The sequence below is a fragment of the Podarcis melisellensis genome (assembly GCF_964234715.1).
Source record: "Podarcis melisellensis genome assembly, chromosome: 6".
Lineage (NCBI taxonomy): Eukaryota > Metazoa > Chordata > Lepidosauria > Squamata > Lacertidae > Podarcis > Podarcis melisellensis.
In genome coordinates this window covers 7,274,425-7,301,200 of record NC_138538.1, presented here as the reverse complement: position 1 = coordinate 7,301,200, position 26,776 = coordinate 7,274,425, and the positions used below count along the sequence as shown (strand labels likewise).

The following is a 26,776-nucleotide window of genomic DNA, read 5'->3' as shown; positions in this document are numbered from 1 at the left end:
AAATCCGGCACTGATGGTGGCTCACGTAGAGTTGAAAGTCCTCTTCTTCCTAGATGTTACTTGCTTGTGGCAATTGGGTTCTGCACTGTGCAACAAGCACGAGGGTTATGGGCGATTTTTGTAATTGTTAGCGCTTGCATTTTTTTAAAAAAATACCAAATCCATGCTTGTGAACAGCAATGGAATACAATTCTCTCTCTCTCTATAAAGCGGACTGAACATGGAAGCACAATGCCAGAGGGTTGTTGCAGCTGCTAAAACCAATCCACTGGATTGCACTGTCTTGGAACAAAAACGTTGTAGGAATCCTATACAGTAGCACCTCGGCTTAGGTAACCCTCTGGTTATGTAATCTTCATGTTACGAAAGCTGCAAACCTGGAAGTATCGGACTGGGTTTCACTGCGCGCACAGGCGCAGAACAGTGAACCTTGGGTTGCGAAAACCTTGGGATCCGGCCAGACCTCCGGAATAGATCCTGTTCACAACCGGAGGTACCACTGTAATTTTCCACTTCTTCCGGCAGTTTGGGAATCTGCCGACATGTTTAATAATAATAATAGTAATAATAATAATTATAATAATAATGTTCAAGGCCATGTTAGGGAGGAATGTGTGTACGTTGTCTGGGAGGAAGCGAGATCTGTTTTTCTCAAGTGGTATCAGAAGGAAACGTTTCAGAATTGACAGACGACTATTACGTAAAGATGAAAGAGGATTTACTCTACCCGACTATGTTGAGGACAGGTTATAGCAATGTATAAAAGCCATAGCAGGAATTGGCAACTGAACAGGTGATGTGTAGGGAGAAGGGATGTATGTATTTTGAAATGATAGTTGGAAAAAGTTATTTTATTGGAAGCGGCAACGGAGGGGGGGAATGGAGGGGGCATCTGGGGGGTGGGAAGTCAGCTTTTAAATTTGTATTAATTTGGTGACAATTTGTTAAACATTATGTAAAATCCATAAAAATAATTGGCATGCATATCTATCTATCTATATATAATTTACACATTTTTTAAAAAAACCCATCTACCTTCAACACAACAAATCTGAAAATAAATTGCAGCTTGATTTCATTGTGCCCAATCTAAGAAAAACGCACATTTATTTATAACATTATTTCATGCTGCCTTGACCTTCAAAATGTCCCCTTAGGTGCTTTGCAGCGTTAGAATTGTACAGTACAAAAACTTTAAAAGGAGATTAATTCTACAACATTATTAAGACTTCAATGAAGGAAAAGTGGCAATTTCTATAAGTTCCAGAACATAAGTCTTTTATATCTTTTGCAGTTCATAAAGTTTTTATTTCAGTGTACCTTTTATTATGTGGATATTTTGGGGGTGGGAGGGGGGGCAAAGCACATTAGCGGGTGAATGAGCGAGTATCTCTTCGGAAGCAGAGAAGTCTTGGTGTGAATTCTTCCTTTGATTTCAGCCAGGTTTCAAATGCAGACCTGCCCCCCCGAAAACAAATTTCTACTTTTTGCATGCATATCAAATACAATTTAATTACGTCTAACAAGTCACGAAGAATGAAACACGAGATGTGGTGTTGGCAGGGTTCAATCCTGCTCCTGTTTCCTGTAATGTGAAAGGCTAGCCCATCCCATTTCTTGGAGGGCGGTGGGCCTAAGTCTCTCCTGCCCCATTTCTGATCAGATTTCTAATGGATTACACTTCCTGGAAAGACATACTTAAAAATAAAAAGTACTCACAAGGGTTTCTGAGGGGTTTGCTGCCTTTAACCCCCACCCCACCCCGTTTTTGTGGTGGATGGCAAGATGGAGCTCAACATCTTCTTAGCCTGTTATGCAGTTCCTTAGAGCTTTCAAAGTGTTTCCATTTCCCCATATCTTTACGGCAACTATGTAAGGCAAGTAGTCTTCCAGTATACAATTTTACCCGCATATTTCTGGGGGTGAGTGGGTGGGTCCGGGGTTGAAAATGTGTGTATCTTGCCAAAAGTCTACTCACACGGTGAGATCGTGGCTGTGGTGAGATCTGAAACTAAGGCTCACAGCTAACATTCTTAGTTATTGCACTGCAGCAAAGAGGTGAGCTTTCCGAATGGTCTTACCATTTATATATAAAATAATAATTTATATAAAAATAATAATTTATATGAAAAATAATAATGTCGTTGCCCTGAGTTAGAAGTTGACTATAACTGTGTAGACATTCTGTTTCTACATTCTACTGGACACTTACTCATAAAGTGTCAGGTCAGTTATTTAGCCATACAAGAATACAAGGAATGCAGGGAGGGACATGATTTGGGTATGGCGGGAGCTGTAGGACAGCATGGAAAAACAAGGTGTGGCGGAACAAACCATTTACTCAAGGTCACTTTGGGGCATCTCGTGGGGCCTGAACACCCAGCACAAACACCTGTTGGGTGCCTCCTGACTGCCTGTCCTCCTGACCATGGGCTTATCCGGTGGCACCATACAAGCCAGCCGCCATTTTGAACTTCCACAAATGCTCCATTGGCTTCCCAGATCCAGCTGCTGCCAATAAGCCTGAATCAGGGAGGAGATACTGATGTGGAACTGGCTCTACCATTTCTGAAACCTGTAGCAAGTCATCCCTACTGAACAGCTGAGGGCTGTACTGGCTAGACTGGGATGGGTCCCATGCCACTGCTGGGCCATAAATAGCTATGAAATCATTATCCAACTACCACCAAAAGATCACTGGGAAGAGACAAATGTGCATGGGGAAGACAGGATGTTCCAGGGACTCCTTGACATTACACTCTCCTCTGTGCATTTTTCAGATCTCCCTAAGGGTAATGGAGAGGGACGTGGGTGGCGCTGTGGGTTAAACCACAGAGCCTAGGACTTGCCGATCAGAAGGTCAGCAGTTCAAATCCCCGCGACGGGGTGAGCTCCCGTTGCTCGGTCCCTGCTCCTGCCAACCTAGCAGTTCGAAAGCACGTCTAAGTGCAAGTAGATAAATAGGTACTGCTCCAGTGGGAAGGTAAACGGCGTTTCCGTGCGCTGCTCTGGTTCGCCAGAAGCAGCTTAGTCCTGCTGGCCACAAGACCCGGAAGCTGTACGCCGGCTCCCTCAGCCAGTAAAGCGAGATGAGTGCCGCAACCCCAGAGTTGGCCACAACTGGACTTAATGGTCAGGGGTCCCTTTACCTTTAAGGGTAATGGCAGATAGGCATCCTTATTGATTTGCTACCTTGGCATTCAGAAACGACTGGTTTGCCACTGTGGTAAGCAAACTGGCCTCTTTAAGAAACCAACCTGGCAATTACAAGAGCTTGGTGAGTTTCCCCAAAGAAATGGGATACTTCCATTTCCATTGCATGCTATTGCATAATGAGCAGGTTCAATAAAGTTCCTCTTCTCAAGGGCTAAAGGTAAAGGGACCCCTGACCGTTAGGTCCAGTTGTGGACGACTCTGGGGTTGTGGCGCTCATCTCGCTTTACTGGCCGAGGGAGCCGGCGTACAGCTTCCGGGTCATATAGCCAGCATGACAAAGCCGCTTCTGGCGAACCAGAGCAACGAACGGAAATGCCGTTTACCTTCCCGCCGGAGTGGTACCTATTTATCTACTTGCACTTGACATGCTTTCGAACTGCTAGGTTGGCAGGAGCAGGGACCGAGCAACGGGAGCTCACCCCGTCACAGGGATTCAAACCGCCAACCTTCTGATCAGCAAGTCCTAGGCTCTGTGGTTTAACCCACAGCGCCACCTGCATCCCCCTCTCAAAGGTTAGATGCAAGCAAAGTGGTGCCACTTTTGAGATTATGGCTCAGGAGTTCCTGAATGATGTGTTTCTGTTCCAGAGCTTCAGGCAGGGAGAATTCGCAACATTAACTTTAAGATTAATATAACCCAAATTAAAACCCAGTTTCTGCTCCTGTTCTCATAATCGCTAATGTTAGGTTTGAAGAAACACCACTGCAAACCTCCAGGTCACATTAATACTGATAAACATGTAAGCATTGATACGTTTCTGTTACTAAGTGTTGAAAAACATGTGCTTGTTTTCATTGTATACATTACCGTTAGTATTTTTAAAAGGATAAATTTTTTAAAGGATATTGTTTACCATCCACAATACTGGGGGGAATAAAAATGCCATATGAGGGAAGATTTACATCTGTTTTGTAAAAACCTGGGTCTTATTCACCCATTGCTGGCACGACTCTGAATGTTTTCATATTATTTATATCATGATATACGTTTAGATATGTTATTCATTTTTTTAAAAAATTGGGAGCTCCTAGTGCCCTCCCATCTAGGCACTGATGTGGTCCACATTTTCCTAGCGTCTCCAATACTGTAGGATTAGATTTTGTCAGATAATTCACTGCATCCTTTTCCCTTGCTGTGCTAATATTTTATGTGCAGGGATATTTGTCTTTTTTTATACTAAAAATATGAGTGAGGATTCAAACTTGTGAATCTCCCACCTTTAGGTGGTGCAGTCCAGCATAAAACTCAGATCTTACGACCAAATTAGATGTGATGCTAAATGTGTGAGTATCAATTACCGTACACCTGTCTTTAAGGAGAAAATTTGGTTACCAATGCAATAAATAACTGCTCACACCATTTCTGCAGAAAATTACGTGACTCATCTGTACTCAAGACACTGGTATTTAGCTCAGTAATTTGTAAACTCTTTCACTACCCAGTTGGAGAGTCTACATTTCCCCCATTCTCTGCTGTCCTCATTGAGATTAATATCATCTTTTCCCGTGACACTGATGTCTCATAGGCCCTGGAGTGAATGGGATTCTGAGGAACAGATCATGGAGACAGAGTCAGCAGGAGACTCCAGAGTTTGAATTTTCAAGTTGAGTCTTAGGTTTTAAGGATCTCGCCAGTTTTGCAATGCTTGCAGATGGTGTTCTCTGCAGGTGCTGGTGATATTACATTTTCTCGTTTTGTATCTAACATTTTGTTTACAAAGTGTTTGACTAAGAAGACAAAAAAGTCAAAATGTAAATAGCCAATTCAACCCTGCCATTTTCTCAGAAGTATACACTAATGATATGAGAATGACCATATATTTCCATGTATAAGACTAGGTTTTTTCCTAAAAAACAATGTCCAAAATTTGGGGGTGTCTTATACATGGGGGCCATCTCCCCCCATTTTCCTAAATTGGAGTCCTCCAAAATTTGGGGTTGTCTTATACATTGGGGCGTCTTATAGATGGAAAAATACGGTATTTTTTTCCTCCTGCAATTTGCTCAATATTCAAATTACAGCTACGATCAGTTGTGGGAAGTACACAGGTTTTCCAGTTTCCATTTGGAAAACCCACACATTGAAATCTGGATTTCAGATTTCGAACTTCTTAGAGAACTCCACACTCACACAGGCACACAGGTGCTCTTTCTGCCCCCCCCCCGTTTATCCACCCCCTCAGCTCCATAACACTTGAGTGATGCTGCTCAGCATAGGATGTTCCCAACAATTTGGGGCATTTCAGAAAAGCTGCTCCCAGCGTATAACATCACACTTTACAAGCAAGGAAACAAAGTGATAGGACTGGCAAAAGATTTCTCCTCCTACTATTGCATTAGAAAGGCTAGCTTGAGCATAGAGAGAAATAAGTAGGGAGTAATTATGCTTGTATAGTCGGTTTAATGAATGGTAAGATTCTGGTGCTTTAGTCGAGTGTCTCTGCCTTTCCTTCAATAATTGCACAGTTTCAGGAGGCTGTACGGAGTGGTCGCATTAGCTCAACAATCAGGAATAACTGGAGCACAAAGTTTCTGTGATGGCCTGGGATTCCGATTCAGAGGCTGAACCAGAGGAATCCCAGCCTGCACAGGAGTCCCCGCCTCCAGGGCCGGCTGAGCTGGGGCAGGGCCTTGATTCTGAAGCGCCTACACCTGTGCCAGATCCTCAGGAGCAGGCACCAGGTGAAACCATTCTGGCCCCAGAGGTGCTTGAGGACTCAGTGTCTACAGGTGAGCTTCCCCCGGGGCCCAGTAACCCTTCAGCCTCTCCTGAACTGCAGAGGCTTAGGGCAGAGAGGCGAAGGGAACTGGTTTCTCCCAGGAGGAGTGCTCGCCTTAAGGCCAGGGAGGCGGGTCTCCTGGGGGCCGGGGCCGCCCCTGGCCTCAGAGAAGATAAAGGCCAGTCAGGCCGGTCCCAGGTTGCGGGAGCAACGTTGTTGTGGAGTACCTGCTCTTACCCGGACCTAGACCTGAACTTCCAGTGTTCCTGTTCCTCGCCCGGCTTCCTGCTTCTGACCGTCCAGCGTTCCTGTTCCCGCCCAGCTCCCTGTTTCGGACCTCGCCTCACATCTTGTGGACTTCTACCAGGCTAGTGACTCAGGACTGAACTTTGACTACGGTAACAGTACCTTCCCCCCCGGGACCAGCACAGTTTCTCTTTAAAGCTTTTGCTATGAAGTGTTTGGATTAAATAAGACCCTCCCATTACAAAACATCAACTTGGACATTTTTTTCTCTTGAAAAATCACCCCTTCCTTCTTGTTGTCCCCCCCCCATGTTACTGCAAGGCATCGCTGCCCAAGTAGGAAGACTCACGTAAGTAGCTCTTTCTTGATCTCCTTGGAAAGGAATTTGAGTTTGAAGTTGGTTAAGGTGATTTCCCCAGGATACTTCCTCTCTTCAAAGTTTTCTTCAGGTACTTCTTGGTCATCGACTTCGGAAGAGGCGAAGGAACGTACGGCAGCCTCTGACTGCAAGAAAGCAGCGAAGGATGTGGGTGGGTTTGAAGGAAAACAGAGCTGTGCACAGAACTCTTTTGCTACCAGCCTGTAAAAACTGCAGAGGATTCTCTAATAGGTGCCCATCATCACATTCCTAGGTGGTCTCTGAGACCATGGCTAAAGGGGACAGCTTTCCAGTCAGAAACCCTTCAGGGTAAACGCTGGTTCTCTTCTACATTCACAATGAAAGTTGGAAAAGAGATTCCAGCCAGTGGATTTACAACTTCCCATAATCATTCCAGCCTGGGAAGTCAGGTAGTACTGGACTGCCAATCCAGTGCCACTTTTTAAGTAGAAAGACAAGGGGTGGACAGATTGGTTAATTTCACTTGTGTGGCGAGGCCCCGGGTCCGGCACTTTCCTTAGATAATAAACACACGGACAATGAATGTTTGGCATAGGCAAACTCCGGCCCTCCAGATGTTTTGAGACTACAATTCCCATCACCCCTGACCATTGGTCCTGTTAGCTAGGGATGATGGGAATTGTAGTTCCAAAACATCTGGAGGGCTGTAGTTTGCCTATGCCTGGTTTAGGTTAAGGGGATGAAATAGGCCACAACTTTATTGGTTACAGATGTGAGCTGTTTGGCTTAGGCACTGAGTGAAACCAGACTATAGTCCTGACTCCTGCCCGTCTACAGGGAGTCTCATAAGGGTTAACCACCAGTAGGGGGAGCCCTGTGATATACATCAATTAAAAGCACCCCCAGGGTCCCCGATGAGGTCGTGGCATGGCCCTAGCCCACGCCCAGGCTTTGGACAGGATCCACACCCCAGATCCCTTTAACGAGATACCTTTAGAAGTGTGGATCCAGAATTGGCCTCCACAGTCACTTACAAACTCATTGTTAAAACGTGTTTATGGAAGACAATCTTACTCGGCTACGAGTGATTGCCAAAGAAGAAGAATCACCACTCAAGCCCCAAAGGTTTGCCGCCAACACCCTCACACCTGCACCCAATCTCTAATGCCCTTAACAATATCGACCAGCGAAATACCATTTCTCATATCGGAAAAGCGAACGGCATCATTGCAAAACAAGGCCTCCTGGGCCACGCCCCCCCGGCCAGCCGGATTAGCCAGCTGGGGGGCATAACGCGGCCAGGAGTCCCTATAACGTGGGCGGCATTCCTCCACCCACAGCCGGGTTACTGGGAGGTCCCAGATGCCCTTCTGCAACACCACCCTGCCCCCCCAGGAAGGGAAGCGGACTTCTCTCAGTTTTGTGTCTCCCCATTCTTAAATCCAGTTCTTCCCATTTCGGCAGCAGTATGCAGATTTTTTTGTTTTCGTTTAAAGCCCTCATGAAAATTCAGCAGCACGTTAATGAGAATTTCTCTCGATAAACACATTTTTGCATGCCGTTTTCACCAACAGATTCATTTCTGCGCTCAACACTTTAGCATAATATAAGCATTTATTATTATTTTTTTGAAACATTGCTTGTCTCACAAAATGTGGCTAAGTGCAAATTCTGAAGAGTAGCTGTGTTTCAGTTGACGTACTGTTTCGCCTTTGAATGTGAACTGGATCAAATTTCTTTCCTTCTCCCACCCATCCATTGTAAAGTCTCTGTCCTTGTTGACTTCCTCAATGGAGAGTTTATGACGCTTTATGAAAGCCTGTGCTTGAGATGTGAAACTACTTTTGCCAGTAGGTGGCAGTAAACGGGGCCTTTTTTTGGCCTTGCTGTGTCATTAAGCCCAAGAAGAAGACTTCATCAGTCTGGGCAACTTGGTGCATGGTGAGATACCATGTCATTCTTTACACTAGACCATTGGTCTGCAGCCAACCATTCAGTCTCCACCTTGTTGTCCTATAGCAGGCACCCCCAAACACGACCCTCAAGATGTTTTGGGACTACAACTCCCATCATCCGTAGCTAACAGGACCAGTGGTCAGGGATGATGGGAACTGTAGTCCCAAAACATCCGGAGGGCTGAATTTGGGGATGCCTGTCCTATAGCAATCCTTCCTTCAAGGTATCTGTCTGGCCCAAGTGCTTGTCAAACAAAATTAAAATAATAGAGTAAAATGATGAAGAGATAACAATTTCTTCCAAAGTGCTGAAAAAGTGGTGCAATGTTAATTTCAGTGAATTTCCCTAGCAGCTGTGTGCATGGCCCCCTTTCGTGATGAAGCCATGCCGTTTCTTTGGATTGAGCCAAGGGACAAATACAGTGGCCGAGCTTTAATTCGAATCCTGTTCTTCTTTCTCCTACATTGCTGGAAGCAAAGTAAGGAAACAGGAAGAACTGTAAAGAGGGAGCCAGTCAGCTATGTGGTTCCCGGTGCAAGATAATTTACAGGCCACTGGCGTCCAGAATTTCATGTGCCTGTTGGAACTTCTTTTCACAACCTGCCCCCCAAACCATGCAATTAACTGATGGAATTCAGGGCACTGGGATGACTAGTAGTATAAACTGGCTTTCGAAGAGGGATGAGATAATCTAATCCAGCAAAAAGTTAAGGAAGAAGCAGCTTCTGTGAACAGATACTCTTGGCAGATTGGGAAATGTGTACATAGAATGGATACCTCAAGGACCGCCTCTTTCCATATGAACTTACCCAGACTCTGAGATCATAACCCGAGGCCCTTCTGCATGTGCCTCCTCCTTGAGAGATCCGGAGGGTGGCAACACGAGAACGGGGCCTTCTCTGTAGTGGCTCCCCATCTATAGAATGCTTTCCCCAGGGAAGTTCACCTGGCGCCTTCATTATACACCTTTAAGCGCCAGACAAAAACGTTCCTTCTTAACCAGGCCTTTGGTTGATTTGATTGACATCCTATGCCATTTTAAAATGTGTGTTTTTTGGGGGGTGGGGTTTATTGGGTTGTTGTTTTTATTTTGATTATATATATTGTGGTTTTATATTTTGATTTTGTTCTGTGAACCACCCTGAGACCTCCGGGTACAGGGCGGAATATAAATACAATAAATAAAAATAAAATAACAATGTAATTGAGGTGTGCATGTCCATTCACAATGAAATCCAGAAGGCATTGCACATCCCCAACCACTGTCCTGGACTGTGCATGCCTTATAAAATGCAACTTTCAGTTGGCGATGGAAAACAGGTCTCTTTGGCTATTAACCATTATGAAGCGATGCTCAGTCTTGATTTTCAGGGAATGTTTAGCTCTGGTTACCAAACTCTAGGAACTTAAAATGAAGGATGGCTCTCACCATCATACTCTGGTTAAGAATCTTTCTGGAGCAAATGGCTAGCCACTTCTGGAAGGGAGAGACCACTTGGATATAGCAGGAGCAGCCAACACTGTGCCCTCCAGAAGCTGCTGGACTCCAGCTTCCACCAGCCTCAGACAGCATATTCATGTTAGATTTCTGTTATGCCACTGTGCAGTTTTTGGAGTCACAAGACTCTGTTTACATTCCAGTCTGTTGGACGTCTCACGGGAGACGGATGTTGATGTTACTGGTTTCCTGTTTCTTTGTTCAGTTGTTCACTGACTCTCACAGAGAGCAGATGCATATTCCTTTCTGTCCTGTGTAGTTAGAAATAAACTTAGTGATGTAGAATATATTTCGGCTCCTTTTGCTGCTGTTTGGATACTCTGTGGAATGGGAACGTTCCTGAAGCCTCATCAAAGGCTTAGGTCGTTAATCACCGTCGGAGGAGGAGAGCCTGATGGATTCTGAAGAACAGCCGTGGAGGAGAGCTATTTCAGCTTGGTCGAATGGAACCTCTGACAAGCCAATGGTCAGAGATGATGGGAGTTGCAACCCAACAGAATCTGGTAGGTGCAACGTTGTCTACCGTTGGCCAGCGGGCCAGATTTATCCCTCTGAGAGGCTGGAGGAATGCTGGTCCTCTCCTTCCCAGGGTGTGCTAACTTACACATTAGGGATAGTGGTGTTGTGTGCCACGGCGCCCGCCCATCAGGGGCACCCAGCAGCGGGAGCCCAACCAGGAACAGCTGCAAGGGCATGTTGGGAAGCGGTGGCTCTTTCTACGGCCAGCCGCGCTCTCTGGCTTCCTGCCTGTGAGAATAGGCAGTGGTGGCGGCGTGCAAAGCTATGTGGCGCCCTTCTCCCTCCTGCCCGCCCCGTGGCAGTAGCAGGACTGCTGAGGAGGCCCGTGCAACAAGTGAGCCTCGAGCTACTCAGTGCCGAGAACGTCACCCCTCACCCCTTCCAACAAGGAAAAAGGTGGAGGAGGGATTCATTCAGATTTGGGGTGATGCGAGGGGAAAGCTGAGCGGGGGAACACTACCATTAGGACTCAGTTCGGAGGTATGGATGGACTGGAGAGTGTGCTCTCCATGCAGTTAGTGGTTAAAAACAAACAAACACCAACAAAAAGTCCTTTAAAGACTGGGGTGGGTTTTAAGGTCCTTTTAGATTCAGCAGGTGGTAAGTGGTTAGGGCTGCAGCCTTGGTGACCTAGGTTTTGGATACTTTTTAGGTTCAGGATGTCACTGCTTTACACCCACATCCACCCCACCCCCCACAATATTTGAAAACGTCAGCTTTGTACTTAAACACAGATTGGCCGGGAACTTCATTCTCTGTGTCTTTATCAATTTATTTAAAGAACAACAAACTGGTGATTGCTTCAACCTTTTGATATGTGGTGATTTGAATCATGAGGATGAATTAGAAGGACTGCTGACTCTTGAATGAGTCCTGCTTTGGAATTGAGGACTTCATTAGATTTTCTTCTGCCTTTTCATTTTATTTTGTTCTAAGGGCTTGTTTAGAGAAAATGTGTAAGTGTGCTGTCAGCTCCCTAAAAAAAAGGTCAACCAATTTTGGGGTCCCCACCTTAAAAAAGCTCGACAACTCTGGGAAATGGGGGACACTGGAGGGACTTAAGACGGCGCTGGCTGTGCCCTTGCCCCTGCGATTACTTACCTCTTCTGGCTCCTCTTCCCGCTGTCGATTTGGTTTGGTGTAGTCGATGGGCCCATCCCATTCATCTTGGCGGGACGTGTGGCTGGACTGGGGTGAGGTCATGGTGCTACTTGTGGCACTGGTGCTGTTTTGGCGTTGGGATATATCTGGGGATTTGATGCTGGGGCTACTGCTGCAGCTGCTGCTGCTGGGCAAGGCGCTGTCCCGTTTCCGGTGCTTGTTCATGCTTAAATCCAGAGTCCCGTTTTCATCCACTTCAATGTCCATTGACTGAAATGAAGGAAACAAGAGCCTTGACTTCGCTTTCGCAATCACCTTCAGTTCCCTGTTCAGGGCCGTCTTACCCATAGAGGTTAGTGGCGCAGGGCACCAGGGCACCAAGTTCTGAAGGGCACCGGGGAAGAGGTGGAGGCTGGATGTGGCACCTCCTGGTATCAGCTTGCCACCCTCGCCCGCCTCTACCATGCCGCACCGAAGCATCACCACACCTGGAACCTCCATCTGCCATGGCCACCGCAGCATGAAGCGTCCAGCTGAGCCGGGAGGCGCTGTGGCCAGCCTCCGCCTCTTCCCCGCTAGAGGAGCCGCCCTCCAGCTGCTGCCCCCCTCCTGCAGCCCCGCCGGCAGTTCCATCCTCTCTAAAAAAACTCTGGGAAATGGGGTGTGGTGCCGGACAGAGTTTTGCACCACGGTGCCGGATATGCTTAAGACGGCCCTGACCCTGTTGTCCCGACACCACAATGCAGTATGCCTCATCTGTCTGGCAATGCCACAGTGGACTGCTTGGGTTCTGATTTGTGGATAGTGACTACATTACATGCAGATTTGGTCCCTTTGGACTGCTATGGCTACTTCAGTGAAACCCACACAATTGCCTGCAGGAGAGTTCATGGCTGGAAGTGACCTCATAACTCAACAGGGGCTGAGTGGAAACACCCCTTGTATGGATAGGTTCCTCCTGGTGGGGCATATACCTGAGACTGCTATTGATTTGCACAATCACAATACTTCCTTTGTAAGTGCAAATCACAAAAGATAATTGCATAAGCCCAACATGGCAATGCCAGTTCAAAGGATGCTTCCATGTGAATTTGGCTCAAGGGGTGTGTTAGTCCAGGAAATATTTTTCTAGTGGAAATTTGAACAGGTTGACTCCTGAATTAGTTTTCTACAAGCATACATTTTATTTTGTATTGGCATGATGCTGACAAAGCAAGTCTTATCTACCTATAATTTCTTGGTCCAAAGGACATAACTGACTTGGCATTTAAAGTTGAGCAAGCCATAGAAATATCCCTCCAACTTCCTGCTGCCTCACTTCAATGTCCTTTATAAAGGTCACAACAGCATACAAATTAAAGTTGACTGAAAGGTTTTTGAGCCATATGGATCTGGAAGCACCTGCAAACTGAAACTTAAATGGGATGTGCAATTGGCCCAAGTTCTGACATATGAAGGATTGCCTCAGCCTCACCCAGTCCAGCAGTTACTCGGGTCTTGCTAAAGACCAAGTGTATAGTCATGCCTTGGAAGTTGAACGGAATCCATTCCAGAAGTCCATTCAACTTCCAAAACATTCAGAAACCAAAGCACGGCTTCTGATTGGCTGCAGGAAGCTCCTGCAGCCAATCAGAAGCCGCGGAACACCCATCAGACGTTTGGCTTCCAAAAGAATATTTGAAAACCAGAACACTCACTTCCGGGTTTTGATTGTTCAAGAGCCAATTTGTTCGGGAGCCAAGGCGTTTGGGATCCAAGGTACGACTATATTTCAAAATGCTGATTTCAATCCATAAAGGCCTTCCTCTGTACAGACCTCACATGCACCAAAATTACCACTTGAGACTAAACTTCAAGTGCCCCTCATGCCCTGGAAGTTAGTTAGGTGGTTATATGAGACAGGGCCATAGCTGGTCATGGCTACCCAACTATTGGAAACAATCCAAAATCATTCTTCACCTGGAAATCTCTGCTTTAACACCCCTCCCTTCAATTACTCATATCTCTGGTTTGGACGTGGATGGCGCTGTGGTCTAAACCACTGAGCCTAGGGCTTGCCAATCGGAAGGTCAGCGGTTCAAATCCCCGCGACGGGGTGAGCTCCCGTTGCTCGGTCCCAGCTCCTGCCAACCTAGCTGTTTGAAAGCACGTCAAAGTGCAAGTAGATAAATAGGTACCACTCCGGCGGGAAGGTAAACGGCATTTCCGTGTGCTGCTCTGGTTTCGCCAGAAGCGGCTTAGTCATGCTGGCCACATGACCCGGAAAAACTGTCTGCAGACAAACGTTGGCTCCCTTGGCCAGTAAAGTGAGATGAGCGCCGCAACCCCAGAGTTGTTCGCGGCTGGACTTAACTGTCAGGTGTCCTTTACCTTTTTACCTGGTTTAGAAGCCCATTTCACACTCACCTTGCTGGGGAGGTCTTGCTGCCTGGTGCTGAGGTTCTCAGGCATTTCCCAGCAGCGAGTGGAGAGGTTCAAAATGGCAGTGGCAGCCATATGCGCAGCTTCCGCATCGTGGGAATAGTCGAAGCCTGTGGATGAAGACGAAGTGCTCTTCACGTAACTGCTGGAGGGACTGTGGCCGGGGGAAGAGGCCTTTGGAAAAGGTTTGGCTGCAAAAAGGGAGTAACACAGGGAGGGGTGATGTATGAAGGTTGGCAAAGGACCAGGTGCAAAAAAATAAAATAAAAAATCAATCCTGTGCAGTAGGCTTTTGGAGCCAGAAGCCTCATTTCCAGGGCCGTCTTTACCCGGGGGTGCAAGGGGTGCGGGGCACCCGGGCGCTGAATTCTGGGGTGTGGGTGTGTGCCAGCGCCCGCCGCCGGGGGTAGCAAATGCGAAAAGTGAAAAGGCAACCATTGGGCGGCAACGTAAGAGAATGCAATGTCGCTGTCGCGGGGTCTCGACAAGACAAACCCTGCCGGGTTCCCGACACCCTTAGAGGTTTGTCCTCCCCCTCAAAGGGGAAACTCGGGAGGTCTCTGCCTTTCGCTGGCAGGGCTGGAGCAGGAAGGCGCTTCCCTCGGGCCCAGTGGCAGAGAACAGGAACCTCCTGGCCACCGGCAATCGGGGGACGATGACGCTAGGCAGATCTTTGCACCCCAGCTGTTCATATACTAAAGACGGCCCTGCTCATTTCAGATTTCAGTTCGGGGTGTGGGTAGGGAAAGGATTTGGCAAGTTTCAGCAGCACAATCTTGAATACACTCTGTGCAGAATTGAAAATTAGAGCAGTGAATTTCAGGAGCAATAACTCCAGCCATGTTACCAATAGAGAACTTGCAAAAATGCAGTGGTACCTCGAGTTAAGAACTTAATGCGTTCTGGAGGTCTGCTCTTAACCTGAAACTGTTCTTAACCTGAGGTACCATTTTAGCTAATGGGGCCTCCCGCTGCCGCTGTGCCCCCGCTCTGCGAATTCTGTTCTCATCCTGAAGCAAAGTTCTTAACCTGATGTACTATTTCTGGGTCTGTAACCTGAAGCGTATGTAACCTGAGGTACCACTGTATATTAATATATATATTTAAAGCAAACAAAAGGAATTGTCGCTTTGGAATAAATATCTAGCACACAGGTGGCTGTGGGATGTTTTCTTTCCCTTCGTGATAATAGAACTCATGGTCATTGAATGAAATCAATTAGCCGTAGATTTAGGACAGGAAAAATAATGTGCTTCTTTGCACCAGGCGTAATTAGTTGATAGAATTTGCTGCCACTAGATGTACTGATGACCGCTGGCTTCGCTTAAGAGGAGATTAGATAAATTCACAGAGGATGTTTTCTCCCCTCCCCTAAACAGTGTTAGCCACAAGGGCTATCAGAAACCCTGCTTAGGCTACTGAATGTTGCAGGGCTGGGCTATTGACATCCTGCTTCTGGACTCCCCCAAAGCACCTAGTTGGTCACTAGAAATGTGACTAGTTAGACCTTTCAATCTGGTGCAGGAAAGGCTCTTCATCTTTTCTTAACCAATGACACTGCTGTATAAAATGATGTGAAAAGAGGAGAGCGAGAAATATATGAGCAGGTCCTCTTAAGGGTGAAAGGTTTAGCCACTAACTGAGTGCGCCATCAAGTTCCCAGAACACTGCAATCTTCTCCATTAAAACTGTATTGCCTGATGCCTCTGAGGAATTCAAAAGGGTGAGAAAGAGGAAAGCTTGGCCTCTCTGTCCTTTTTCTTTCCCTCGCCCACCGGAACGCATTTAGCAGGATGAAAATGGGCACACTTCACACTAGGATTTGCCTTGTGGGAACAAAATGCTCCCCTGGCCCTCAAAAAAGCACAGAGCTTTTCATCTCCCACAACGGAACAATTGCTCAAAGATTCACATGAGTCTCTCTCTCTCTCTACATATAACCAGCATCTTGCTACAAACAGAAGCCAGGAGGAAGGCTGTGCAGAGAGAGCAATGGATTGATTCCAACCACATCCTGCTCAGAGTAGACTCATTTAAGTTGGTCATTCATTTTACTGGGCCGTTTCCAAGAAGGTTCAGAAACTGGCAACTGAAATCATCAAGGGGGTGGGTCAACCGCCCTGTAACGAAAGGCTGCAGTATTTGGGGGCTTTTTAGCTTAGGGAGAAGGCAAGAAGGAGCTGACTTGACAGGAGTTATAAAATTACGCAAGGCATGGAAAAAGTGGCTAGATCATTTTCTCTCTCCCCCCCAGTTGTAACACTAGAATTCATGGGCAGCTAAGGAAGCTGAATGCTGGAAAATTCAGGATAGGTATAGGGCAGTATTTCTTCACAAATTGCATAGTTAAATTACTGCATTGGCCTGAATATAAGCCGCACTCCCTCCCCACTCCAAATTCCGACAGTGGAAAGTTAAATTTGTGACCTTACAAAAATTGGCTTTTACGATATCGCTGCCGAAAAAGAAATATGGTAAAACGAAACGGGTGCGAAATTCTGCGGAATTTTAAGGGAGCGGCTTATTTGTGAGTATTCTCTCTCTCTCTCTCTCTCTCTCTCCCCCCATGAATTTAAAGGTGTGGCTTATTTGCGGGTGCAGCTTATATTCGGGCCAATACGGTATGAGAACTCACGCCCACAGTGATGGCTACCAACTTGGATGGCTTTAAATGAGGATTAGCTAAATTCTTGGAGGATAAGGCTGTGATGGCTATGCTCTGTAGAGGCAATATGTGTCTGAATACCACTTGCTGGAAGCTGCAAGAGCAGCGGTTCTCAACCTGTGGGTCCCCAGATGATGTTGGACTACAACTCCCATCATCCCTGAGCTCTGGCCTTGCTAGCTAGGGGTGATGGGAGTTGTAGTCCAACAACATCTGGGGACCCACAGGTTGAGAAAGGCTGTGCAAGAGGTTAGGGCTGCCATATGTCTGCCAGATTTTGCTGGATATTACTGAGATTTCAAAGGCGGTATTGACATCCTGGGGGAATTTCCAAAAAGGTGGTGTTTTGTCCTGGATCTTAGGCAAGTCAACCGACTTTTTTGGCATTTTTGTAAAAAAAGAAAAAAGAAAAAGAAAAAAGCTCAACAGTTTGGGGATCAACAATCTTTGGATATTCCTAAAAAAAAAACACCTCAGCAACTTTCGAGGTGTCCTGCTTTCTACTTTTTGAAATATGGTAACCCTACAGGAGGGGACAATGCTCTTGTGTTCGGGCTCAACTTTTGGGCTACCCATGAGAATAGGATGTTGGCCTGATCAGGCACGTTCTTCTTGTGTCCTTAGAACTTATTTGGATATAACCCTATGTACTTGATTTTCAAAGTCTACTATCACCAGGATCAGCCTGTACTTACAAACATCTGTTTGAAACCCAGTGGTTGGCTACACGTTGATGTGGGATAGAGAAACTGGGCAGGGTAGGGTTAAAGAGCCCCCCACCGACCAACTCTACACTGAGGTGCTTTTTCAAGGCAAAAAAGGACCGTTGGGTTGCATTACACATGTTTGCAGGTAACAGTTAATTTGTCCCTTGTAAATAACTAAAACACAGATTTGCACAATGAAATGGATTGACAGAAGAAGGTTCAGGATAGACAAGAGGCTGAACTTCTGCAAAAAAAAGTAATCAGTTTATGAAAGCTATTGCCACAGGATTTGGTGACAGCCGATAGTTTAGCTGTGTTTTAGGAATTAGACTAATGTACGGACTGCGGGTCTATCAGTGACTACTAGCCACAACAGCAAAATGGAACCCCCTGGTTCAGTGGGGTAAACCATGGGGATTCGTAGTTGTTCTGTGAAAACAGCAAGCTGGACCAGATCGACTTTGGGTCAGATCCAGCACAGGGCAAGACTTATGCACCACCAACAAGAAACAACAAAACACCCTCCAGGACATTCCAAAGCAGTGTCCGTGACCAGCCCCAACTTACATTTAAAGGCTTTAGGTGAGGTTTCGCTAGTCTGAATCTTTGGGGCAAGCATGCGTTTGCCAAAAACCTGAGCATCAAAACTTGCATAATCGAAGGTGACCTTGGAGTACTTCTCCAGCTCCTTGGCCAAGTTGGCCCTTGGCGTGGCAGGAACCATATTGGGCCTGTAGCTCCCGTACTGAGGCACCTCCAGTTGCTTCACAAAGCACATCGGCCTGAGGAGGACGAGAAAAGAAGAGACTGAGACTCGCGTAGAACGCTTCCATTCCGGGTGTAATTTCGCGGGGAGGCTTTTGAAAGACAAAAGATGAGTTATCGGTGTTGTTCGTGAGAAGAAAAGCAGCGGGTACTTTGAGCACAGAGAGTGTAGAATATGACATCTATTGTGGGGAAACCACGTGGTGAGATTTAGAGATGGAAGAAATACTATAAACAGGGGTGCAGAGTTGTTGTTTTTTGCAAGAGGATTATAATAGATTTTTTTTTTAAAAAAAATGATTGTAACTACCATGTCTAGTCAAGCGAAAGGATTTCCCCTTGCACAACAGGAATTCATTCCTCCCCATGCCTGCGTATCACATGTCACCCCCAAATTTGTTCCAGAGGGTTGGAGGATCCCATAGAACAAATTTAAGGGGTGCATGGGGGTAAAGAAAGGGGAGAATCTTCTGTTGTGCAAGAAGAAATCTGGTGGGAGAGACTTTGCGCTATGCTGAATTCCACCCACAGTGTTGTAGTTTGTTCCAAATTTATAAGCCCGTGATGGAATGGGTTTGGTGTGTGTTTGAGTGTGTGATATTACCGTTTCTAGTCTGGCTGGCACAATCTGTAGTCAGCTAGTGAAGGGGTAGCATGAGCAAGCATTTTTATTTTATTTTGTTAATAGTTCTAAGTGCCTCTTAAATTTTATTAATATTTTTTTTCCATTCTTTATCACCACACTTTCATCTGAGACGTCGAATAACTTACAAAAAACCTCCACACCATTCAGTCGAAAATCTAACAATAACATGCATCAAAACCATCCTCCTATTAGTTTTGCATAATAATAATAATAATGATAATGATAATATTTTATTTATATCCCGCCCTCCCCAGCTGAAGCCGGGCTCAGAGCAGCTAACAACAGTAAAATGATACAACATTCTAAAATCATTTCATTATAAAATTAATTCAAATCAGATTAATGGCAACTGTTAATATAACAGTATATACTTTTCTCCCTACTCATTTATCCTAATTTCCCCCCCTTCCTCCCTCCCCTTTAACCCCTCCTCCCCAAAATTGTTCTCTCTTCAAATCTTTAACCATGTGCGCAGATTATTCATTCTAATTTGGATGCTTGGGTTGGCTTCCCCCGCGCTATCCAATTCCTATAACTTGTCCATTTATTCAAAATCTTTTGCCATTTGCCTTCCCATGTATCTTCCGTCATTACCTGTTCAAATATATCACGATTGTATGTATTCAAAAACATAGTCGTTCCACGAGCCAGCATGCTAAACTCTCTGATCGTTAAATCAGAGGCAAGTTCTGCTCCCGAAAGCTACACAGTCGTAAGAAACAAAAGGGCTTGGGGATGTGTTAACAATATAACAGAAATTGAAATATTGGATTGTGGCTTTCTGCCTCCGTCCTCATAATGTCAATATGATAGCTGTAATTCTCTGTCAGTTTGCAATGCAGTGTAATCAGTACGGACGCAGTATGGCTGCACTGTGAAAAACCCTTTGGCCTGTAGTCTCAGCGCTAATTGATGCTACAGAAGCCATTCGTTGTCCTCCCATGCCCTGCCTAGAAACATCAATTACTTTTTTTTATAACTGTTTGCAGAGACATTTGACAGTAAGAAAAGCATCAGCAGGAACAAGATATGCTGGCACTTGCATAAGTGGTGACTTGCTGTTCTTTCAGAGATATTATATTATTGGTGGCGGTTGGGAGGAGGGAGGAAAGAAGAGCAGGTGGCTTAGGATCCGTCCATTTACCTGAGTATCCGATCAGAATTTGAGCTGCTCTTTGATGGGTCACCAGTTGGGGGCTGCTGCTTCTCGTGAGATTTGGCTAGTTTTTCAGCAGCGGCGATGGGGCACCCGGATAAGCTGTAGTAAGGAAGGAAAGAAGGAAGGAATGGAAAAATGGCATGAGAGAGGAAGGGAGGAAAGTAATTTTTCTGTGTGTGTGTGTTACATTTTTTTAAATCTTTATTTTATTTTTATTTTTTTACCAACAACCAAAAAAAAAAAAAAATAGTAAAACCCCCCAGGCGGCTGATACATTGGGCATACATAATCAACAATAACATATTCAAATCAACCATATGTTTAATTTTATATACGTTAACACTCCTCCATCCACAAGGTTTATTTAACTTTTAACATTTTTATTGCCCCAAATTGTTCAAACCTACCCAAATAATTCAATATCTTAGGGAGGAAAGTAATAATAGAAATACTGCACTCTACGGCAAAGCCTTCAACATTTCTCTGATGAAAATAGGGACGTCCTATTTAATAATAATAATAATAATAATAATAATAATAATAATATTTATACCCCACTCATCTGACTGGGCTGCCCCAGCCACTCTGGGCAGCTTCCAACATATAAAAATAATAATAAAACATTAAACATTAAAAAACTTCCCTACACAGGGCTGCTTTCAGATGTCTTCGAAAGGCTGTACAGTTGTACCTCGGAAGTCAAACACCTTACGAGTCAAACGTTTTGGCTGCCAAACGTTGCAAACCCGGAAGTGAGTGTTCCGGTTTGTGAGCATTCGTTGGAACCCGAACGACCGATGTGGGTTCTGCGGCTTCCGATTGGCTGCAGGAACTTCCTGCAGCCAATCGGAAGCCGTGGCTTGGTTTCTGAATGTTTTGGAAGTCGAACGGACTTCCGGAACAGATTCTGTCCGACTTCGGAGGTATGACTTATCTCCTTTGCATGGGGGTTGCATAACTGCATATCTTCCAATATTTCTCCAATGAAAACTAGGAGTGCCCTAACATGCCCTCCATCATTTCTCTGATGAAAATAGGGACGTCCTAAGGAAAAGCGGGACATTCCAGGATCAAATCAGAAACTGGGATGGCTTCTGTAAATCCGGGACTGTTGCTGGAAAATAGGGACTTTTGGAGGGTCTGCTATGGCAGACTTTCCCAACTTGGTACCGTCCCAATGTTAGACTGCAATTCTCACCATCCCTGCCCATTCGGCATGCTGGGCTGGGCTGATGGGTGTTGTGCTCCAAAAAGATCTGGAGGGCACCAAGTTGGGGAAGGCTACTCTAGAGTGTTCAGAGTACTTCACATGCATTGCCGTGCTGTAATCCATGCAAGAACTGGGTATAATGGGTCAGTAAGTATTAGTCTCATATTGGAAATGGAAGAAGGGTAAGGGATACAGCTTGCCTAAAGCCATCTAGTGACTGCATGGCAGAGGTGAGATTAAAATCTAGTGGGAGCCGGCACAGTGAGTCTTGCAAGCAAAACGGGACTTTCCCTCCTCTACTAAACATACAAAAAACCTTTCTGACAGTAAAAGCTCCTCCACAGTGGAACGGTCTCCCTCGGGAAGTTGTAGACCATGGGTACGCAAACTAAGGCCCAGGGGCCGGATCTGGCCCAATCGCCTTCTCAATCCGTCCCATGGATGGTTCGGGAATCAGCATGTTTTTACATGAGTACAATGTGTCCTTTTATTTAAAATGCATCTCTGGGTTATTTGTGGGGTATAGGAATTCATTCATTTCTCCCCCCAAAATATAGTCCGGCCCCCACAAGGTCTGAGGGACAGTGGACTGGCCCCCTGCTGAAAAGGTTTGCTGACCCCTGTTGTAGACTCTCCTTCCTGGAAAGTTTTTAAGCAGAGGTTGGATGGCCATCTGTCATGGATGCTATAGCTGAGATTCCTGCACTGCAAGGAGTTGGACTAGATGACCCTTGGGGTCTCTTCCAACTCTGATTCTACTTCCCCTATATAAGTTCTGGGGTGTCAGAAGTACCCCTAGAACAGCACACAGAGGGAAGAGAGGGGAGGTTGTTCCATCCGGGGAGCAGAAATTATTGCACCAATGACTTCATGACCAAGTGGGGATTTGAGTCTGTCACTCTAACCATTACACCACACTGTCTTCCTAGAGTTCTTCTGCTATGTGGCAGCTACATAAATCAAGTGGGTAACGAAATATGGAGAAAGCAAAATGACACACAGAGAGGGATCTGAAATACTTTCCTTGAAGCTTGAATTTGTTTTAGTCTGGATTGTTTCATTTGATGTGTTCATGCTTTGAGGGGTTTTTTCTCTTTAAAATATAAAGCGGTATAGAAACGAAATGAAAAATAAAACAATGACGACAATTGTAACAGTGCGATGTTGAATTCCACCCTTTCTTTCCCCGAAGCAATATGAAATGTAGATAGCAGCTTTATGAATGCCATAGTCCAGGACTTAAGCTGAGATGGCCACCAATCTTATTTTTGGGAAGCAATCTATGTTTGCGTAATCCAGCAAAAATGTGTTCAGTTAATTAGGGCTGGCAGGCTGCCACCTGGACATACTCTATAAAGAAAAATTGCATGGTGTGGGGCAAAAATAAATTCCAATTTGCTTCAGCAGGAGAGGACTGGATAGGGCGGGCAGCAATCATAGGCTGAGATGAGCCACAAGACCCTTGCAAGAAACTGGGCAGCAGATTTAAAGTTAAAAAGAATTCTCCTCATTGCAACTTGACAACCATAGTCAGCTACAGTGATTTAGGTCAGTATGCAATACATTCATTCCATTACTCTCGTACAATGGAACTTTCCCCTCTTTCATCCTTGAATGCACATCCTACACGCTCCCCAAATCTGCTCCAGAGGGTTGGGGTAACCCCCATAACAATTTTTTTTGGGGGGGGGGGACATGCAGGGAGGAGGAGGGAAAGCAGAAATCCTTCTGTTGATAGAACTAGCCACTTAGCACGATTTTGGACACAACTCTTTGGCTGCTTATACCCCGGCGTTATTTTCTATATGAGCATAATAATAATAATAATAATAATAATAATAATAATAATAAATTTTATTTATATCCCGCCCTCCCCAGCCAAAGCTGGGCTCAGGGCGGCTAACAACAGTCAAAATAGTTCAACATTCTAAAAACATTCATTATAAAATTAATTAAAATCAAATTAATGGCAACCATCAAGCAAAATCCTGTGCAGGTTGCCAGAGGAGGGGGTCAGGCTGCGCCCTGACCAAAGGCCTGGTGGAACAGCTCTGTCTTGCAGGCCCTGCGGAAAGATGTCAGGTCCCGCAGAGCCCTATCTCTTGTGGCAGAGCGTTCCACCAGATTGGAGCCGCGGCCGAGAAAGCCCTGGCTCTAGTTGAGGCCAGCCTAACCTCTCTGTGGCCTGGGATCTTTAGGATGTTTTTATTTGCAGACCGTAAATTTCTCTGTGGGACATACCAGGAGTTGCATCAAAGCAACTCATGGAATCTGATACTCAAATTACTGTGTGCAGCCCAGGCTCCTGATACCTTGATGGCAGGACTGAACCTGGATCCATCCCAAAAGCGGCTTGTGCCACTATTGTGCCAAAAGTTTGCCCTGTGCCTGCCACACTTGATCATTTACCATACAAGGGAATCTGAATATCACCTGCAGAAAGGGGAGAGGAGGATGTTTGGGAGCTTTCAGGCCACAGGGACTGAGAAAGGGAACATACTTTTTGCTCTGCACATCAGCAGCAGTGGAGAATTTAATTTCACTTTCCTTCGCTCGCTGGCTAGTGCTTCAAGCCAAGTTGATCTTCTCAATTAATTGAAGAAACAGATCTATTTTTTCCCCCTTCTGATCTAGGCCCACAAAAAAGGGTACATTTCTTGTCCCCAGCCCAATGCACAAACAACGTTTAACAAACTGAGCAACTGTGTGTGCTATGTGTGACACCTTTGATCCAGTGAGTTCAGTTTCTAACCTGATCCTGTTGCGCTTAACATTTTTCCAGGGAAACAACGATTCTTAGTATCTGAAGAAGTGTGCATGCACACGAAAGCTCATACCAAGAACTAACTTAGTTGGTCTTTAAGGTGCTACTGGAAGGATTTTTTTTTGTTTTGACTATGGCAGACCAACACGGCTACCTATCTGTAAAACGATTCTTAGAGATTGCTTAGATTCTTACATGCATTTCCATATAACACATTCCCTTCCCAAATAGGTCTTACAATCTATAGAATCTGTTTCTGAAACCGCTTTGTATCGTACAAGAGAATTCCTACACTGCCATTAAGCTATGCAAATATCATTTACGTGTTGACCATTCCATGCACGTGCATTTCACTATATGCCTACATGTGGTAGGGCAGAATTGTTATCATCTTTCCTGTGGGTTCACACTGCTTGTATCTGGGCTGGAAGTTCATAGATGTACAATCGCCAAATGCTATGCTTTTGTTATAGTTATGTACTGAAGTTCTCACCCTGGCCAGCAGGGGGATACTGTAGATAGTTATGCAAATAAGGGATCGAAAGTGACGTTCAGTGATTGGATAGTTTTAGAAAATTGTTACAGTTACATTGTACTGGAGCTCTATATAAGCAGGCTGACTGAACCCTTCAGTTCAGTTCTGTCCTGGCCTGTGAATAAACAAGAGCTGTTTGAAGAATCGCTGTGTCATCTGATATGTTCACCCACAATTTAACAGTTATCTGCCTTTTTCTGCCCCAAAATGCCTTCTTGAACCCAAGACTTCTGTTGTCCTATCCTGAACAGTTTCTAAATTGGCTCTAGGACAACTTTGAGCTCTTGCTGTGAATCACATACCTTCGGTGAGTGTTGCGGTTGCTGTTCACGTGGCCTTGTCCGGTGCACCCTGGCGTCGGGCATTTTAATACATTCTCGTGCATGGCCAAGACTTTATTATAAAGGAAGGAAAGGGGGGGGGAATGCAGAGGAGGAAGGGGAAAAACCACAACACGATTAAAGAAAGAACGAAGAGAAAATAGATGGCTCATCAGGTCTCAGAAAACAAGCAGTTGTTTGGGCACCTCATCCCATATGCTTCAGCTGCACCAACCAAAGCGTGTAAAGCGTGTTCTCCTTCATGGAGAGCATGTGTTGCGGTGGGGTCTGACAGGTCAACCCTCTGTTGTTGGGTGGCATCATATGGATGGACATAGCAGTGATTTGGCTGTTTGAGTTACTGGGGAAATTTTGTTGTTTACAATTTGTGGGATGGACCAAGGGTTTTATATACTGAGCACGCAGCATTGAGCGTTCTCTTTCGCTGAGTGCACCGGATCACCCGCCCACCCTCCCTAATTTAGAGCTTTTTGCATTTGACCTTGCTATGCCTGTCATGGGGTCGTCTGCTTTTGGGGCAGGGGCCTGGTAGGAATTTTGTCCATTTGGCTGATTGGCTGGTGCCATTTGGTTTTCGCCTACCGCGTAGCAAATCGCCACCACTTGTTAGGTTGCGGTTAAAGGTAAAGGGACCCCTGACCATTAGGTCCAGTCGGGGCCAACTCTGGGACCAGTAAGGGAAAACAATACTGGGGAGAAAGTGGAGCTGGGCACCATGCCCTCACCTCTCCCCGCATGCTCCCAGGGGCTTGCGCAGCCCAAGTCCCACGCCAGGGAATTGGACAAAAGCATGGTGAGCCCCTGGATTCCTTTAACGGAATTCCCTTGCAGCAGCAGCATTGGAGGGGCAGGCACAGCTCGTCCACCAAGCAAAAAATTAACCAATGCGCGGGTGGCGCTGTGGGTTAAACCACAGAGGCTAGGACTTGCTGATCAGAAGGTCGGCAGTTTGAATCCCCGTGATGGGGTGAGCTCCCGTTGCTCAGTCCCTGCTCCTGCCAACCTAGCAGTTCGAAAGCACGTCAACGTGCAAGTAGATAAATAGGTACTGCTCTGGCGGAAAGGTAAACGGTGTTTCTGTGTGCTGCTCTGGTTCACCAGAAGTGGCTTAGTCACACTGGCCACATGACCCGGAAGCTGTACGCCGGCTCCCTCGGCCAGTAAACCGAGATGAGCGCCAGAACCCCAGTGTCGGTCACGACTGGACCTAATGGTCAGGGGTCCCTCTACCTTTACCTTTAGCCTGCATAACCCTGGTCTTGTACCCCAGAGCCCAAACCTTTCCGCAGAACTCCCTGCCCTGGAAGCCACATGCAAGGTTTTTTGGTCCCATAATAGAATGAGTTTAAATGTGAATTTTAAAAAATAAGATAAAAACATATATTTTTTATTTATTTCCTACTGCATTGCGCTTCTCCTGCCTATCCGTTTCAGGTACTTTCAAGCAATTGGAATTATCTATAGTCTCTTATTTTGTTTTGTTTTTTAAAAATATTTTTAATCTTCAGGATTACTACCTCCTGCGGTGATGACCTTAAAAGCAAAGGAATTAATTTGTTTTTCAGTTCTTTTTTTTTTTTTTAAAAAAAATCACACATATGAGAAAATAACTGATGTCCCCTTGTCTCATTTCCCCTCAAGTCTAAAACCTTTGAAGTTAACCGATAAGGCAGATTTTCACTTTATTTTCATATATGCACACAGCGATTCCTGTGATGTTGTTATGAAGACATGAATTAAACCCACAAATAACAAACATTTGCCCTTTGGGGAGAAAGTATATGAAACTTCCCAATACCAATTTATATTTAATAGCAGGAAAAAGTTGACTTTTCCATTTCCTTTTTGTTTTGCCACGCCTGCCTCATACATACTGTTTGCATTTTTTAAAAAGAGGGAAAAGATAATTTGCAAACATCTCTTTAACATTTCATGGAAATCAGTACGAATGAAGTGTCTGATTCATT

General features: G+C 45.4%; 1 protein-coding gene across 4 annotated transcripts in view; it reads right to left on the bottom strand.

The window, feature by feature from the left end:
* MYT1 (myelin transcription factor 1) overlaps positions 1–26,776 on the bottom strand; it is a 166,964-nt gene that overhangs the window by 42,851 nt on the left and 97,337 nt on the right. For 3 of the 4 annotated variants that reach the window (XM_081916678.1, XM_081916680.1, XM_081916681.1), the window contains exons 9-14: positions 24,771–24,861; positions 19,945–20,058; positions 17,957–18,171; positions 14,003–14,208; positions 11,597–11,866; positions 6,532–6,686 (exon numbers count right to left, since the gene is read on the bottom strand). In XM_081916678.1, coding sequence (XP_081772804.1) covers positions 6,532–6,686; positions 11,597–11,866; positions 14,003–14,208; positions 17,957–18,171; positions 19,945–20,058; positions 24,771–24,861 — 1,051 coding nt within the window. The remainder of the gene's footprint in view (positions 1–6,531; positions 6,687–11,596; positions 11,867–14,002; positions 14,209–17,956; positions 18,172–19,944; positions 20,059–24,770; positions 24,862–26,776) is intronic. The other variant, XM_081916679.1, reaches the window with a different exon arrangement.